The sequence below is a fragment of the Artemia franciscana genome, chromosome 15 (genome assembly GCF_032884065.1).
Source record: "Artemia franciscana chromosome 15, ASM3288406v1, whole genome shotgun sequence".
NCBI lineage: Eukaryota > Metazoa > Arthropoda > Branchiopoda > Anostraca > Artemiidae > Artemia > Artemia franciscana.
Window position 1 is genome coordinate 30,232,963 of NC_088877.1, and position 18,670 is coordinate 30,251,632.

Here is an 18,670-nt window from a genome sequence, read left to right on the forward strand (position 1 = left end):
TGAACTGATTGAACACGAAGATAAAATTAAAAATTTATATTTAAAAAGTACTCAAGTATTCATTGGTGGAAGATACCGCTTTTAATATCAGGCCATAGCTTCTTGAAGATGCTACAAAATGTTTGCTAGGATTTTGCTTTATTTCCTCTAATTGCTTAGAAATCTTAGAAAATGTCTACCTATTCTTCGATTTAATGTTATCAATGGCTGTGCTCTTAGACTTTCTTTTTTGACAAGGATCTTTCTTTGTTTATCCTTTATTACTATGAAGAATATGATTTTTTTTACTGCTCCAAGCAAATAATATAGAATAATTTTTGTAGAAAACTGGAAATGGTTACTAAGTCACAAGTTAGAGCTTATATTTTCCTTATTAAGGGTCAAAATGTCTTGTTAGACAGCCAACAATGTGGCAAGACAAATTTCTTCTATGGTTTTTCCTTATTCCACCAACTTTTTTGGTTTCCTTATAGTTACTATATATTCCCAAATTTCCGAGGGGCTAAATATTTATTTATGGAAAGTTCATCCCCTCGAAAATATACCCTCCTCAAATTACTTAGAGATGATTTCATTTTTGCTGAAATCCCCCTCTCCCCTCTGCAGAGTTTTTTGCAGAAGATTCAGCCTGAAAAATTATCTTTAGTGCAGTTCCATTTGAAAAAGACTTCAAGTTAAATCGTTTTTCTTATGACTCCGGAAATCTCCCTTTCCGTGAAAGTTAATTTTCGAAAATCCAAATGCACCAATAATTTCTCCGGGGACATTTTTATATGCAAAATTGAGCTGATAAAGACAAAAGTAAAACAAATAAAAATAATTTCATATAAAAATTCTGCCAAATCCCCCAAGCGTAAACTTTCCCCTGGAAGGTTCAACCCCGGAAAAAAACATCCACACAGAAAATTATCCCTATAGAAACTTAACCCAGGTAGAAATCCTCCCCATGAAAAATGTATGTATACTTCGTAATAACAAATGCTATACGTAAATAATGGTCAAATTTTATAAAAAAAATTGTTATTAAATCAGTGCAGTAGATTTATGAAGTAAAGAGCTATAAATAAAAGGGTGACTTACCCCCAACACCCATTTTTTACCAAAATTTTATGACAAAATTTTAGGGGAAATGTGTTTGTGTGGGGGAGGGGGTAAGTTGCTCTTCAATCTTTTTAGGCAATAGAATATTTGATTTCCATCCAAATGAGCTCTCTTCTGGTGTTCCAGAACCTTATTTCGACATGATTACCCCTGAAAAAAAAAACGATACGATTCGATACTTTATTCATAAATACAATTATAACTCTTTACTTTATACATCTACTTCATTGATGAAAAATATACATTTTGTATGCGTACATTAGTAAAAATTAACCATTTTCTAAACACACCAAAAATAATAATGAATAACCAAAAAAGAAAAAAAATATACCACAAAAAAATACAAAAAAAGGATCAATCTCCTTCGGAATATCCCCTCCAAAAAAAAACAGAAGAAAGAGCTCCCAATAGCCCCGCTTCCTCACTACCAACCATCTACCTACTCCCCCTTACCACCCCAGCCAACCAAACCTCCTTAACGCCTCCTATTTCCTCATAAATAAGTACAAATTCAACCATTCTTTATTAAATAATCTTTTAACTGTCTCTTAAACTCTAGAAAATGCTCAGCTGCCCTGATGCTCGCTGGTAGAGAATTTCACATTGCAGTTACAAGAAACTGTAATCTAAATCCTGATCTTGTGCTATTCTTAAGCTCAATAACAAATTTTTCACTATTCAACGTATCATATTCATGAATATCGCTGTTAGCACGGTAATTGTCAAGAAAAACACCTGAGACTAAATTATGCACGCACTGGAAAACGAAAACTACTGATTGATACGGACTAGTAGTAGTAGTTGAAACACGAGCCCTGAAACACGAGGGTCGTTTAATTAGAACACTAAGTAACTTTTTTTTTAAAATGACAGATAACTCAATTTTCAAGTTTTCCAAAATTTTTGGTTTCCTCTCCAAATCCCCCCAATTTCACCGGATCTAGTTGGAATTTAAGATCAAAAGTCTCAAAGAATTTCCATCTATGCAAGCAATAATACTCTCGTTTCGTCCAATCAAAATTCATTAGTAGTAATATTAACAAGGACTTTTTAACAAAATTGCGTGTTCATCGCCAGTTTTCTAGGAACATTCAAATTTTGTCAAAAGTTGAAAATGTAAATTTAATTGTAGGACGGTACCAATAAATGTGCAATTATTGACTTACACATTTTAAAAGTAATTAACCATTGATTTAAGGGGCTGGTAGCTCAAATTATAACTTGGTTAGGCCTGGGTATGATTGGACTGGGAATTCAGAAATTGAATTAAAAAAGGAGCTTTTAAACTGAAAGCAAAGAACAGATTTAAAACATATTTGAACAGGTTATTTTTATATGAAGGGGGCTGTTTCCTCCTCATAAAACCCTACTGTTGAGTTTTGTAGGTTATATCTGCAAAAATGTGGGAATTTTTTATTTTTTCAGAAAAAAGGTCACGGATGCGTATCTATTTGTTGTTGTTTTTCCCCATGGGTGATCGTATCAGTGCAGTGGAGATATAACGTCAGAAGAGGATTCATTCTAACGGACATGAAAGTTTGCAGTGCCTTTTTTAAGTGACCCCCTGTTGTCCCTTGGGAAAGGTTTGAAAATAATAAAATTTATCCGTTGTTCACGCATGGTATTTGCTATTGGGAAGTATGCATATATTTTTCGGGTTGGGAGGGGAGGATGAATTTATCTTCTGGGAGAATTTTCGATGGAGAGGGAAGTTTCTAGGGGGGACTGGGTTAATTTGCTAGAATTCTTACAAGAAACTTCTTTATGTCTTGCTTTGTCTTTACCGATTCAATTTTAAGTGGGCAGATGTTAAAGGTAATTGTCCGGGGCAATTTTTCGCCAGGATTTAATTGTGCAAAATATGTTCCTGTGAAAAGGGGATTTTCCGTGGAGGTGGAGCCAAATATCCTTGTGGTATTTAAAAAGCGATCGGAAATTAAATAAAAAACATCTTTTTTCGAAGGAAAGTAAGGAACAACATTAAAACTTAAGACGAACGGCAATTACTACGTATTTGAGAGAGAAGTTCCCCTCCTCAATACCTCTCTTTTTACGCTAAAGTTTAAATTTTCTCCCATTTGTTTAAACACGTGTACTGAAACACGAGGGTCGTTTGATTAGAACACGAAGTAACTTTTTTCAAAGTGCCGGAAAACTGTAGCGTAAAGAACGAGGTTCTGAGGAGGAGGAAACCCCCCTCCAATACGTAAACGTTTCTGATCGTTTTAAGTTTTATTATTGCTCCTTACTTTCAGTTGAATTTTTGTTTTTATTTAATGAAGCTTAGACACAAACATTTTACTAAAGGCAATGGAAAAAGTATGTCAATTAAAGTAAAAGTATTTAAAAATTGAAAAAGTAAGCAATTACAAAAAAAAAAAAAAAATACAAAATAATAGCCTACTTACAAAAACGAAGATATAAACTCCCAGTATTCTGTTCCGCTTAGCAATGCCGAAGCGTTGAACGGATATTTTTTATTAACAATACCGACAGTTTTGAACTTGGTTATCAAACACCAAATCACTTAATGCCTTTAGACTCAGTGTTTGTAAAAAGTAACGGATTATCAAATTAGTTTGTTCAAACTAAAACATTAAAACTAAGATTAAGAAAATCAAATAAAGTTTTTAATTCAGTTTTGAATGTAAAAACTAATATATTTAACAATTTTATTGTTCATAACCGTAAAAAAAAAAAAAAAAATCTTTTTCAATAAGACAACTAGATAAATAAAATCACTCATGGGAAAAAAATGATAATAAAACATAAAAAAAAACTTATCTGTTCAGTTAAGTTTTTTTCTGACTAGCGTGTGTTCCCAGGGGAGACGCTCCAACAAGGTTGACTCTACTTCGGCATTGTGGAGTGACATGTATGAGAGGTGTGGCATAAGTAGGAGACGGTAACAACAGTAATGAAAGGGGTAAAATTAACCTTGACTTGATGCCGACTTAATTGGACTACCTGTCTTGGCTTTTTCTACAATTGGCCATGACTTGACTTTTCCCACTTCAAACACACACAATGCCAAACTGGAGTCAAGCTGTTGAGGTTCTAACCGGCTAATTCACGCTGGGGGAGTAAATTTGCAATTATATTGACTAGTTGCAAATATATTTGCAACTAGCCACGGCTTGAAGGCATCCGTGCTTTTGAGCGATAAATAAAAAAAAAACAAGTTTTTTTAAATGAAAGTAAGGAGCGACATGAAAACTTAAAACGAACAGAAATTACTCCGTATATGAAAGGGGCTTTTCCTCCTCAACGCCTCGCTCTTTACGCTCATGTTTTTTTACCGTTTTGAAAAGTAGAGTAGAGAAAGAGTCAAACTTAAGCGTAATGGACGTGGCGTTGAGGAGGGGACAACCCCTTTCATATACGAAATAATTTCTCTTCCTTTTAAATTTTAATGTCACTCCTTACTGAGGGTGAAAACATCACTACAAATGCGTGATATTTCCCCAGGCATTCCTAAAGTTTGACTCTTTCTCTTAACTCTACTTCTTAAAACAGTAAAAAAAACTTTAGCGTAAAGAGCGGGGTGTTAAGGAGGAAAAGCCCCTTTCATATACGGAGTAATTTCTGTTCGTTTTGAGTTTTAATGTCGCTCCTAACTTTCATTTAAAAAAACTTGTTTTTTTATTTAGTTTCTGGACGTTTTTTAATTAATGCATGTTTTGATTTTGGCTCTCCGCACCTAAATAATTAAAACGAAATTTTCATATCAATTTTTTTTTTTGGCTAAATGGCTTTCTCATAGTTTTGATCGAATGATTTTTTGGTTACTTAAAAATGTAACTAGAACTTTTTCTAGTTGACTAATTTTTTACGAACATCTTCATTAGTAAAAAAATACGTAATTTACGAATTAACTTACGTAACGAACTTCTATATTCGTATGTTTTTATTGCCTATATGAGGGGGTTCACCCCTCGTCGATACCTCACTCTTGACACGAAAGCTTAAATTCTGTCCCAATTCCTTAAGAATGACCCTTGAATCACAAAGGCCGCAGAATAAATAATTGAAATTACTAAAAATACCTTAGCGTAAAGAGTGAGGTAGTACGAGGAAGTAAACCCCTCATATGCTGCAAAAGAAAGCGGGGTTCAATCCCGCTTTCTGGGGCTATAATGAAAGAAAGGTTATGATGGCTAGGCCACGTTCTACGGATGAAGGCTGACAGATTACCGAAGATTGTCCTTTTTGCCCAACCTACACGGAAAGCAGGTCGTCCTTGTCTGGGTTGGGAGGATGTCATAAATAAAGATTTAAAGGAGATGGGAACTTCCTGGGAGGGTGTAAAGAGGGAGGCTTTAAATAGATTAGGTTGGAGGAGGAGTGTGCTTAGCTGTGTTGGCCTCAGGCAGCTTGGTGCTGCAGTGCGTTATTAGTAGTAGTAGTAGTAGTTGAAACACGAGCCCTGAAACACGAGGGTCATTTAATTAGAACACTAAGTAACTTTTTTTTTAAAGTGACATATAACTCAATTTTCAAGTTTTCCAAAATTTTTGGTTTCCTCTCCAAATCCCCCCAATTTCACCGGATCTAGTTGGAATTTAAAATAAAAGCTCTGAAGCACAAGATCCTTCTATATATCAAATTTCATTAAGATCTGATCACCCGTTCGTAAGTTACAAATGCCTCTTTTTTCTATTTTAGATCACAAACTTACGAATTTACTGCCATCTATGATTTTATAATTCTAAATATATAGGTGGCCAAATTTCAAAAATTTTCGACTTAGGCTTCAGTCAGAAAGTTGGATTTGACAGTTTAAGGCAAATTAAGCCTTTAGGTTCAAATAGTGAGGAATATAGACGAAAATTTTTCAGAAGAAGGTATGTCAGATCAGAAGAAGGTATGTCAGTTTGACAAACATATATATATATATATATATATATATATATATATATATATATATATATATATATATATATATATATATATATATATATATATATATATATATATATATATATATATATATATATATATATATATATACAATATTTGTAGCTTCTTGTTTCTCAAACTTAGGGAACCTAATTCACTCAATTTACTTTCCTTCTATATATTAGATTCTAACGATGTTTAATTTTTTCTTTTTGAAAAAGCACATCTTTTTTAGTCATTCTGTAATATATTTTTATTAATATTTTACTTTTTAGATTTTTGAATATTCGATATTAGTATTTATATCTTCAGATCGCTTTTAAAAATTCCTAGATACCATCAGATATTGGTTGAATCTTTTTTTCTCATTCACATAAATAGTTGCGAAAAGATTTAATATATAAAAATTATGTTGTATGTTAGATGCGTAATTTGTTTTTTTTTACGAACAGCTACTTTTTAATAGCATACAAAGTCAAGATTTTCTTTTAGTTTTTTGGTTTCCTTCAAAATGTATGTCGTGTAACACAACAACTTCCAAGTTCCTCCAGCTTCACTGTCAGTTAACCAACAATATTTATTCTGCAGTAGAGGTAATAAGACACAAAAGTGTAACTGTGTCAAAATTCCAAAACCTAGTGATCTAGTGGAAGCTCACAAAGCCATTTTTACATTCTTATGTCACAAAAATAAGGGCGGGCATATCAACTCTAGGTGTAATTTTTCTCAGGGTATATTTTCATTAAAATTGCTTCTTTGCATTTTCAAACTTAACAATTTTTCAATTGGAACTCATTCAAACGTAAACTTAAAGCTCTTTTTTAAGTGACCATACAGATTGGGCAAGGGAAAAGTATTATTTTCTGCCATTTTACCCAAACTACACCTTTACCTCAAAGAGGACAAATTTGCAATCCATTTGAAATTCTGGGAAGATGTTTGATTTAACAGTGTCAATAACTATATTTTAGGCTCCCCAGATGCAAAAGATGTAATGCCACACGGTGGCAGCACTAGATCCAACCAAGTTGATTCACTTTACTTTTAATAAAATTAGGCTACGTTCATCTGTATTGTGTATCAGCTATAATGATGGGGAGGGCGAGTCATCGTTTTGGTGGGAGTAGGGTAGATTCATAAAAAACCCATTTTAATGGACAAACTACTTACTCTTCATGAGGCTTCGAAAAAATATTGAAAGAGGTAGGGTCTCATATTTACCACCACAGAGGTCCTTGGATACTTACTCTTGACTTTGCAGTTTGACTTTTGCCAGTTTTTTAAGACAATTTGCAATTGGAAATTCTTTTTTTTCAAAGCACCAAAAAGTTTTGTTAAATGAGTAAGGTTTTGTGAAGGGGGGAATCCCCCTTATATACAGAATAGTTTCAACTTGATTTGAGTTTTAAATTTGCTCTTTACTCTAGTTAAAAATAAACTTTTCAGTTTGTTTAAGGCCGTGATTAAGTGAACTGATTGAACACGAAGATAAAATTAAAAATTTATATTTAAAAAGTACTCAAGCGGAAGATACCGCTTTTAATATCAGGCCATAGCTTCTTGAAGATGCATCCACTCATTTAATAAGCCGTTTTCCTCGCATGATTTTGTTCATTTTGAAAAGTCTGAAGAAAACTGAACTCTAATTAGCTTCTTTTTTTTTAATGTAAGCAATGTTTACTGAATAGCCGAATACTTCCGTGAAATCTGAATACGGCGAATAGAAACAGATAGATAATAGAGTCTTGACATGAAGCAGAAAACTTGATCAGTTTTCTAGTCTGAAATCAACCATTTATACTCGTATATACTATAATAATAATAGTGATTCTATTTATAATACTGTCAGCTTGCTTAAATCCTCTGCTTGATAAAAAAGTAAATGTTAGACTAGAAGATTCTTTGATCTAAACTAACTAATTAAAAGAAACAGAAATGCATAGATTTATTCAATTTAATTGACCTTGTTGAAGTCAGTTGACTCACAAAACTGAATAGAGGCTCAAACCGCAAAGGTTTGTTGCCTCCTAACCCAAAAGTTGTGGAGTCACTCAGGCTTAATATTTAAGTCGTTTCCTTCTCAAGTTTCTCGTTTCCTTCTCAGAGCAACAAATGTTGGTGTCTCTGTTTCTCGTAGTAGCTTCCCTAACATGGGAGGTATCACCCTTTAACTTCAGCCCGGTATGGATAGGAACTTGTTGTTTACCCCTTTCTCTATTTGCCAGCCATAGAGTCGATACTAGGAACAACAATTCTTTTACTTACCTCGTATCACTTGCGAAGGGAATTTCTCATGCAGATGCATTCCCCTGCATCACTTGGAAAAAGTTAACCCCTCCTCAACGCCTGGCTCTTTACGCTAAAGTTTGACTCTTTCTCTCAACTCTACTTTGTGAAACAATAAAAAATTTTAGCTTAGCGTTAGCTCTTTAGCTTTTAGCTAAAGAGAGAGGCGTTGAGGAGGGGTCAACCCCAATTATATAAAATTTAAAACAAAATTTACATTTTGTTTTTGCTAAATGGCTTTCACATAGTTTTGATCAGACGATTTTAATAAAAAAGGGGTGGGGGAGGAATGTGTTTAAACCCAGCAACCCCCGTAGGTTTGACCTTGATCAAAGATTTTTTCTTTTTTAGGATCAAGAACAGCAAATGGCTTTCCGTGAAGAAAAACAGCAAGAGCTCATGGACATAGAGCAAGAACTAAAAGACTTTGAGCAATTTGATTATGAATCAGGTGATGCTGGGCCCCCGCAAATGCTAGTCATGGAAAGACAAGAATTCATTATTGGTAAGTTATGTGTTCAGTAAAGACTCAACGAGTTTTTTCTTCCTTTAATTTTTCGTTGTAATATATGTGTTGAGTCATTAATTTATTTATAAAATACAAAAAAAAAAGAATGTAGAATAACAAACTTAACATCTTAGGTTTATAATACTTCTATGACTTTTAGGGGGCGTTTCCCCCTATTTTCAAGAATGAGCCAAATTTTCTAAGGCTCATAACTCTTGATGGGTAAGACTAAATTTAATGAAATTTATATAATTAAAATAGAGTCTCGGTTTGAGCCGGGTGGCTCCTTACTACAGATCGCTACCACGAACCGTTTGAAATGCATACGAGTTATCTGAGACATTTTGATAATAAAATGAAATGTCGTTACCAATCCCTGCAGTCAGCTCAAAATCATTAGTGCTCAAGCAAAGCCCATAGATGCTTTAGAAGAGGACATCCCCCCCTCCCCCCAGACCATTCTTTGCCCCTTCCACCATTCTGATGTTCAGAAGTCATATTAGAATAAGTATGAAAGAAAAAATGCTTGGAAAAGTGCCACTGGCACTTCTCACCCTTATTACTAATTTGTTATGGCCTCGCGGCTTGAGACAGCCTTTTAACATTAATTATTTCTTAGCAAATGTATGGGGGAGACAAATCAAAAGAACAAAAGGGCATTGAGATCAATTTATTTACTCAATAATATATTTAATTATTATGCATTTCATCTTAAAAGAAAATCAGACTCAAACCAAATTACAGAAAGATTTATCACTTTCCAAGATTATAACAAATGCCGACTTGTCTTTATACAATTTCCCACGCCTTAAAATATGTTTAGAGAAGGAGTAGAGATAATCAAAAATCATCCTGCCTACATGAATTACACGTTTTGATTTTATACCAGCCAGGTAAAATGTATCTTTTTCTTAACAGAACAATTTTTACCCTGAAACTTAAATCCCTTATATATTCAGACATTAAAAAAAAAAAAAAAAAAATTAACTATCCAGTTGTTAAATTGACCCTCTTTCTGTTTATTGTCCTATTCAATTCAATAAAATGAAAAGGTTAAAAAAATTTCGTCGCCAGATAATCTAATCCAACAGTGTGATAAAAAAAAAAAACTGGAAGCAAAAAGTGACTTGGGCCACTATTCACAACAAGCTAAAATGGAATTCCCATGACAATTGCTACACCGACAGTATTGGCTTCTTATGCTGATTATGAATATGTAAAATTCTTTCGGTTTATTGTTACCCACCCAAAAGCAAAAATCTGAGAAAATTTACCTGATTTTTTAAAGAGGGGAAATACTTCCAAACAAGCAAGTGATTTTATTGTGAAATTTCGCTTTTTTTCAGAAAAAAACATCGTCGACACATGTTTATTTGTTTTCTTTTTTTCATGGGGTGATTGTATCAAACCGAAGTTCCAAGATAAATGGGAGGGAACTCATTCAAACATAAATTTAAAGGTCTTTTTTAAGTGACCATACAGATTGGGCCAACGAAAAGTCTTTTTTTCTGCCATTTTATCCAAACTAGGATTTTACCTCAAAGAGGACAAATTTGCAATCCATTTGAAATTCTGGGAAGTTATTTGATTTAACAGTATCAGTAACTATATTTTAGGCTTCTCCAGTTGCAAAAGAAGTAATGCCACGCGATGGCAGTACTAGATCCAACCAAGTTGATTCACGCTACGTTTGGTTATTTGTAATTACGTATCAACTATAATAAAAGGGGGGGGGGTGAGTCATGGTTTTGGTGGGTGTAGGATAGATTCAAACTGCTTCAACCCTGCCAGGAAATTTCTTTCGGGTGGTAAATACTAGGAATTTAGTTTTCAGCAATTTTAAATGGTAATATTTTTCTTTTTCTTTTTATATGTAGAAGTTCAATGTATTTATGTAAATGTATATAATGTGTGTATCGAAAAGAAAACACTATTGTAGAGCTTGTGACAGCTTCAGTTTTGTAGAAAATCAGAAGTCTCACAGAATTTCCATCCATACCAGCGATAACATTCCTTTTCATCCGACCAAAGTTCTTTAGTAGCAATATTAACAAGGACTTTTTGACCAAAATTCCTATTCATCGCCAGTTTTCTAGGAATATTCAAATTTTGTCAAAAGCTGAAAACGTAAATTTAAACTTAGGATGGTAACAATTAATACATAATTATTGACTTAAAAATTTTAAAGCAATTAAACAGGGATTGAAGAAACTGGTAGCTCAAATTATATCTTGATTCGGCTTGAGTATGATTTGGAAAGCATTCAGAAAATTAAATTAAAAAAGGAGCTTTTAAACAGAAAGCAAGGAGCAGATTTGAAACATATTTGAGCACGTTATTTTCTATATGAAGGAACTGTCTCCTCCTTGGCTTCTTGTTCTTGACTGTGAAGTTTGGTTTTTCTAATTTTTTTAAAGAAAATTTGCTTGGAAATTCTTGTTTTTTCAAAGCGCTAAAAAATTTTGTTAAATGAGCAAGGTATTGAGAAGGGGCAGTCCCCCTTATATACAGAATAATTTCCACTTGTTTTGACTTTTAAACTTACTCCTTACTTTAGTTAAAAAACTTTTCTGTTTTTTACATTATAGTTTAATTACATTTCATGAAGCTATAAAGTTTTACGAATACAATACTTTTGGTAAGGCAGAAAAAGCGATCCATATTTTAATGATCTTTGTTTGGATTTTGATGGGTAATCAAACAGTTCTTGGTAACAAACTCTAAGTGTGGAGCGAACTGTTTCAATAGCAATCGAAACTCTAAAAGCGGAATTTTGATGCCAATAGACATATCAAAGGAATTGTCTCACCCATCAAAAGCTACGAGCCTGAGGAAATTTGTCTGATTTTTGAAAAAAGGCTGAAAGACCCCCTAAAAATCATAGAATTTTAGGGAAAATCGTATCATCAGATTCAGCGTGTCAAAGAACCTTATTGTAGAGTTTTCAATCTTATATCTATTTCTTGTTGTTTTTCCCCATGGGCGATCGTATCGGCTCAGTGGGGATAGAAGAAAGTCAGAAGACGATTCATTCTAACGAAAATGAACATTTCTAGTGCCGTTTGTGAGTGACCAATAAATTGAAGGGCAACTAGGTCCCCTGCCACGCTACTTTTATCCCAAAATCATCAGATCAAAAATTTGAAATAGGTATTTTGTTAACCATAGTTAAAAGGTACAATCTATGTCTTTGGAGACAAAAAGGCCCCATGCTGGCCCATGAGAAAGGTTTTTAAGTTGTAAATTTGTCCATTGTTTACACATGGTATTTGTTGATGGGAAGTATGCATATATTTTTCGAGTGGGGAGGGGAGGATGCATTTTCTGCTGGGTGGATTTTGCACGGGGAGTATTTTTGATGCAGAGGGGGAGTTTCTAGGGGGAGAAATTTTCATGGGAAATTTTAAACTGTGTGAGTTTGCCAAAATTCTTATAAGAAATTTCTTTATATATCTTGCTTTGTCTTCAGAAAGATTCAATTTTAACTGCGCAGATGTTAAAGGTAATTGGCTAGGGTAATTTTCGCCAAGATTGAATTGTCCAAAGGATATTTCTGTGGGATCATTTTTCTAAAGGCAATGGAAAAAGTATGTCAATTAAAGTAAAAGTATTTAAAAATGGAAAAAGTAAGCAATTACAAAAAACACACAGTATAATAGCTTACTTAAAAAAACTACGATATAAACTCCCAGCATTCAGTTCAGTTGAGCAATGCCGGAGCGTTGAACGGATATTTTTTTAACAACACTGCCAGTTTTGAACTTAGTTATCAAACACCAAATTAATCAATTCATTTTTCGAGATAGCCATATTGTTCAGCATAGTCGAAAAACATAGTAACTATGTCTTTGGGGATGAATTACTCCCCCTCAGTCCCCCGGGAAGGGGCTGCAAGTTACAAACTATGACCAGTGTTAACATAAAGTAATGGTTACTGGGAAGTGTACAGACGTTTTCGGGGATTTTTTGGCTAGGGGGGGGGGGTTGAGGGGAGGGGCTACGTGAGAAATATTTCCTTAGAGGAATTTGTAATGGTGGAAGAGAAATTCCATGAAGGGGGGGCAGGATTTTCCAGCATTATTTAAAAAAAAAACAATAAAAAAATAGATATGAAAAAGTTTTTGAACTAAAAGTAAGGAGCAGTGTTAAAACTTAAAATGAACAGAGATTATTACGCATATGAGAGGATCATCTCCTCCTAAATACCTCGCTCTTTACGCTAAAGTGTTTGTGTAATTTCAACTATTTATTCTACGGCATTTGTGATTCAGGGGTTATTCTTAAACAGTTGGGACAAAATTTGATCTTTAGTGTAAAAAGCAGGTATTACAAAATATACGAATATAGAATATAGAAGAGCCGAAAAATTGAAGGGAAAGTAGGCCTCCTCTTCCATCCCCTTTTCTCAAAATCGTCCGATTCAAACTAAGAGAAAGCCATTTAGCCAAAAATTAATATGTAAGTTTCGTTTAAATTATTCATGTGTGGAGACCCAAAATCAAACATAAATTAATTCAAATCGTTCAGAAATTAAATAAAAAAAAAATAAGCTTTTTCTAACTGAAAGTAAGAAGTGACATTAAAAATTAAAACGAACAGAAAATACTCAATGTATGAAAGGGGATGTTCCCTCCTCAACGCCCCACTCTTTAGGCTAAAGTTTTTTACTGTTTTATAAAGTAGAATTGAGAGAATGTTACTTGACTCTTGCTTACCAGTAAGGAGCGACCCAGATCAATAATTGACCAAGTGGTCCTAGAATGTCGCAGGAGGGCTCATTCCGACGGAATTGAAAAGTTTGAGTGCCCTTTTTAAGTGACCAAAAAATTGGAGGGCACCTAGGCCCCCTCCCACGCTCATTTTTCCCAAAGTAAACGGATCAAAATTTTGTGATACCCATTTTGTTCCGTATGGTCGAAAACCATAGGAGCTATGTCTTTGGGTCTTTGGAGATGACGTACTCCCCCAGAGTCCCCGGGGGAGGGACTGCAAGTTACAAACTTTGACCAGTGATTACATACAGTAATGGTTATTGGGAAGTGTACAAACGTTTTCAGGGGGATTTTTTGGTTTGTGGAGGGGGGGGGGGGTTGAGGGGGGGCTATGTGGGAGGACCTTTTCTTGGAGGAATATGTCATAGAAGAAGAGAAATTCAGTAAATAGGGCGCAGGATTTTCTAGCATTGCTATAAAAAAAACAATGAAGAAATAAACATGAAAAGGTTCTTCAATTGAAAGTAAGGAGTAGCATTAAAACTTAAAACAAACAAACATTATTATGCATGTGAGGGGTTCTTCTCCTCCTAAATTCCTCGCTCTTTACGCTAAAGAATTTTTAGAAATTTCAACTATTTATTCTATGGCCTTTCTGATTCAAGGGTCATTCTTAAGGAATTGGGACAAAACTTAAGCTTTAGATTAAAGAGCGTGGTATTAATGAGGGGACAAACCCCCTCATATACATAATAAACATATAAGAATATTGAAGTTTGTTGCGTAAGCTAATTCTTATGTTACGTATATTTTTTACTAATAAAGACGTTCGTTAAAAATTAAAAGCTCTAGTTGCCTTTTTAAGTACCCGAAAAATTGGAGGGCAACTAGGCCTCCTTCTCCACCCCTTATTTCTCAAAATCGTCTGATCAAAACTAAGAAAAGGCCATTTCGCAAAAAAAAATTAATATACAAATTTCATTTTGATAATTTATGTGCGGAGAGCCAACATCAAACATGCATTATTTCAAAAACATTCAGAAATTAAATAAAAAAAAAACTAGTTTTTTTTAAACTGAAAGTAAGGAGCGACATTAAGTTTAAAACGAACAGAAATTACTCCGTGTATGAAAGGGGCTGTTCCCTTCTCAACACCTCGCTCTTTACGCTAAAGTTTTTTTCAAATATTTCGTGGTAACGAACTGTAGTAGGGAGCGACCCGGTTCAATAGTAACCGAAACTCTAAAAAGTGGGATATCGATACCAATAGCTACATCAAAAGAATCGCATTTTTTACGCTCATTCTAAATATATAAGTTTCATCAAGTTTAGTTTTACCCATCAAAAGTTACGAGCCTGAGAATAATCCTAACGAAAATCACACCATCAGATTCAGCGTATCAGAGAACCCAACTGTAGAAGTTTCAAGTTCCTATCTACAAAAATATGGCATTTTGTATTTTTTCCCAGAAGATAGATCACGGGTTCGCGTTTATTTGTAAATGAATAAAATAGATCCTAAAAGTTTTTTTTCCTACTTTACTAATCTAGAGTAGCTGTGTTCTCAAATCTATAATTTCTACTCTAATTTTTGACAAAATTCCCAATTTCCTAAATTTCTAACTAATTTCTGATTTGTAGCTTTCTCTGTACTTTTCCAATAATTTAGAAAGCTTTTGATTATAATTGATAAAATTTCATTTTTTTGTGCATAAAAAACAAAAAACTTTTGATTCCAATTAACAGGTCCTTATGCTTCAGGACTTGCTATTAAAAGATTGGGAAACAAAGTGAAACCAAAACCGTTCGGGGCAGCAAACTGTAAATAAAGAGCAATGCGGCTCAATAGTAACCGAAAATCTAAGAAAAAGAGTCTTGATAGCAATAAGTGGCCTACATCAAAGAATCAAATTTGATGTATATTCGAAATATGTAGAACTCGTCAAATTTAATGTTACCCATCACAAGTTAAGAGCCTGAGAATATTTTCCCAACTTTTGAAAAAGAGGGAAAACACCCCTAAACATTAAGTGATTCTAATGAAAATGACACCATCGGATTCAGTATACCGGAGAATCCTACTGTTAAGTTTGAAGGTCATATGTACAATAAATGAAATTTTGCGCTTTTTTTGACGGAAGAAGGATCTGTTTGTTTTCCCCATAGGTGATCGTATCAAAGCAGTGATCACAGAATATTGGGAGAGGGTTCATTTAATCGGAAGTCAAAAGTTTTAGTTCCCTTTTTAAGTGACCTAAAACACTAAAGGGCAGCTAATCCCAACCCCTTTTTTCTCCAAAGTCACCCGATCAACATTTTGAGATTGTAATTATTTTCAGCATGGTTGAAAAATCTAATAACTATGTTTTTGGATAGGCTGACCCTCCACAGTGCCCCGGCTGTAAGCTATGAACTTGGCTACTGTTCATATATAGGGAAGTATACATACATTTTCAGGGGGGTTCTGATAGAGGGAGAGGGTACATGGTAAGATCTGTTCATGGAGGAATTTTTCTTGGGGGAAGGATGTTTCTTATGGAAGAGGATCCGGAATTCCCAGCATCATTTAGAAAACGATCAGAAATTAAATAAATAAAAAAAGTTTTTTCAACTACAAATAAGGAGCAACTTAAACCAATACAAATTGTTGCGTACATGAGGTGATCATCCTCTCCCGAGTACCTAACTCTTTACGCTGATGTTTTTTTTAGAGCTTTTAAAAGAGCTTATTATTCTTGTTAAATGGCTTTTGTGAATAAGAGCCTTTCCTAAATAACTGGAACAAAGATCAAACTTTAGCATAAAGAGCAAGGTATTGAGGAGAGGGCGATCACCCTCATATGCGTAATAATTTCTGTTCATTTTGAGTTTTAATGTCACTCCTTATTTTAAGTTAAAAAATCTTACTTTTTTTTAATTTTAGCGTAAAGAGTGAGGTATTAGAAGGAAAATTGAGAAATTAATAGAAGGAAAAAAAAATATTATATTATTATAAATTATAAATATTAGAAGTTTAGACAAATTAGACAATTAGAATTAGACAATTCTAAAAAAATTGCTACTGGCTGTCTAAGGCATTATTCACAAAATTGAGAAGGCCAAAACAAGCCTGTTCAGAAGAATGCTTTGGACGACACCCAAACTGGCGCTAAAGTAAAGCGCTAGTTTTCTATAATCCTACATATATAGGGAAATACGATTATTTGGTTTGTTTAATAGAAGAAAATTATAATATTATAATTATAAATATTAGAAGGAAAAGAAGCACCCTATACAGTAGAACTAGTGATGAGCCAAATAAATTCCTGCAGCAATTCAAGTTAAAACTTGAAAGGTACCCCTATCAAAGAGTAAGTGCAACCAAAACGAATTTAAATTAAAATAAATGACTATATTAGTACGTGCATATTCTCTTTAATTATAACTTATTAATTAGCATTTCATTTTAATAATAATTTTTAAATTTTAACCGTTTAGCTGCTGAACCCCGCTTAAGACCCGGATTTGCTGAAACTCCCTCAGAGGATCTAACACTTCAAGAGAGCTCCGCCCCATTAACCGACTTACTGAAGACAGCAGAAGGCGACGACTCGCATGTAAATAAAAGAAGAAGAATAGATCTGGAAGAAGTTGCGAGAGCTGAAGCTATAGCTCATCATGTTGTCTCTCCTATCATTCAGTAAGTTATGACCCAAAGATAAGAACTTAATTTAATTTGTTAGATCTAGCTGGTTAAAAATTTTGTAGGAAGTCAAGGTTTTAACTAGATCTACGTTGCATGGGCAGTGTGAGGTGTTGTGGCAACCTTTTTTTCGGCTTTGCCGAGTAAAGTTTTGCGAGAGCAACACTTTGTTTTTGTTTTCTCGCTTCGATTAAACACTGAAGTTGTTAATCTGTAAGGATCTTAAAATAAATACTAGGTACACCGACTCACAAAACTCGCAAGCCCCACATTGCTAAATATGATTGTAGCCTAACAGCCGATTATTGCTTACAAGTCCCCTACATGTCTTACCATTGGAACCAAATTGGTCTTACCATCAAATACACCGGAAACAAATAATAGGTACTTCAACTAGCAAGAGTTGCGAACCCTTCATTGCCGAAGATGATTATGAGCTAACAGCCGACTGTTTCTTAAAACTCCCCTATGTGTCTCACAATGGTTATCGGCCTATTTTTGGTTTCAGTGGGTACCTTAATAGTGAAGTCGTCAGCCCCTTTAAACTTATGAACTGGTATATCACATGAAGGAAGTTTCTAACGTCATCACTTAGAAAGGAGCAAAGGATAAACTCTAATTTCTTTAGCAATGAGAGAACTTTTAAAGTTTAAGAGGCACATCTGATCTACCGTAATCCCAAGTGCGAAAAACCGAATGATAAACTCAGCTTAAACCACGAACAGAAATAGGTAAAAACAATAGTTTTTTGGCCCCAGGCAAGAATTCTACCAAGTTTTCCAAAATGCAAAGTCATATTCATCAATTTGGCCTAATGTCCACACTTTTCGTAAAAACTGCAGAGGGTAGACTCTTACCACTTTCAAGGAATAAGCTAAAATTGGGATGGTAGAAAAAAGTGCTGCTCTTGCAACACAATGATGAGTTTAGAACAAATGAATTCAGTTGAAAAACTTTTATCTATGAATTTAATTCTGGGGTTTGAATTACCAGCATGAAGCAATAACCCATCGTCGATCACCTTAGCCATCTCACTATGCTCAGTGTTGCCGAATTATGAAGGAAATGTTCTTTGTCAATTGTCCAATCACCTTGATTACAGTGTTGCCACATTTTGTCTTCTGTAACTTAAAGAACCATTAAAAATACATTAAATCATAAAAATGTTCATTTAATAGATGTATTATAAATCTAATCTGACAATGTCTTTGCTTTTATAAATTAACTTTTAAACAATTCAAAAAAAAAAAAATTTAAGTAAAGACAATATTAAACTCAAGATTAGAATTAACAGATACCTACTGTAACTCAAACTCAAAACAACCTGAAATTACTATTAAAGAATAAATGAAACCCAAAAGGAACTGAAATTAAATAAACAATCGTAGTAAAAACATATAAAAGGTACTGAAATAAATTAATAAATGAATTTTAAAACAAGTAAAGCCTAAATTGAATATGTAAATTAAGCTTAAAACGAAC

At 33.9% G+C, this 18,670-nt stretch overlaps 1 protein-coding gene across 4 annotated transcripts in view; it reads left to right on the forward strand.

Moving 5' to 3' along the window:
* The window catches only part of LOC136036326 (TATA-box-binding protein-like), a 166,796-nt gene that overhangs the window by 17,559 nt on the left and 130,567 nt on the right, over positions 1–18,670 (forward strand). Inside the window, exons 1-3 of one of the 4 annotated variants that reach the window (XM_065718481.1) lie at positions 5,869–5,965; positions 8,638–8,791; positions 16,984–17,185. The exons of the other annotated variants lie outside the window; for them this stretch is intronic. Of the exons in view, the coding sequence (XP_065574553.1) occupies positions 5,948–5,965; positions 8,638–8,791; positions 16,984–17,185 (374 nt within the window). The 5' untranslated portion in view covers positions 5,869–5,947. Of the gene's footprint in view, positions 1–5,868; positions 5,966–8,637; positions 8,792–16,983; positions 17,186–18,670 lie in introns of those variants that run through there. 4 annotated transcript variants of the gene reach the window in all.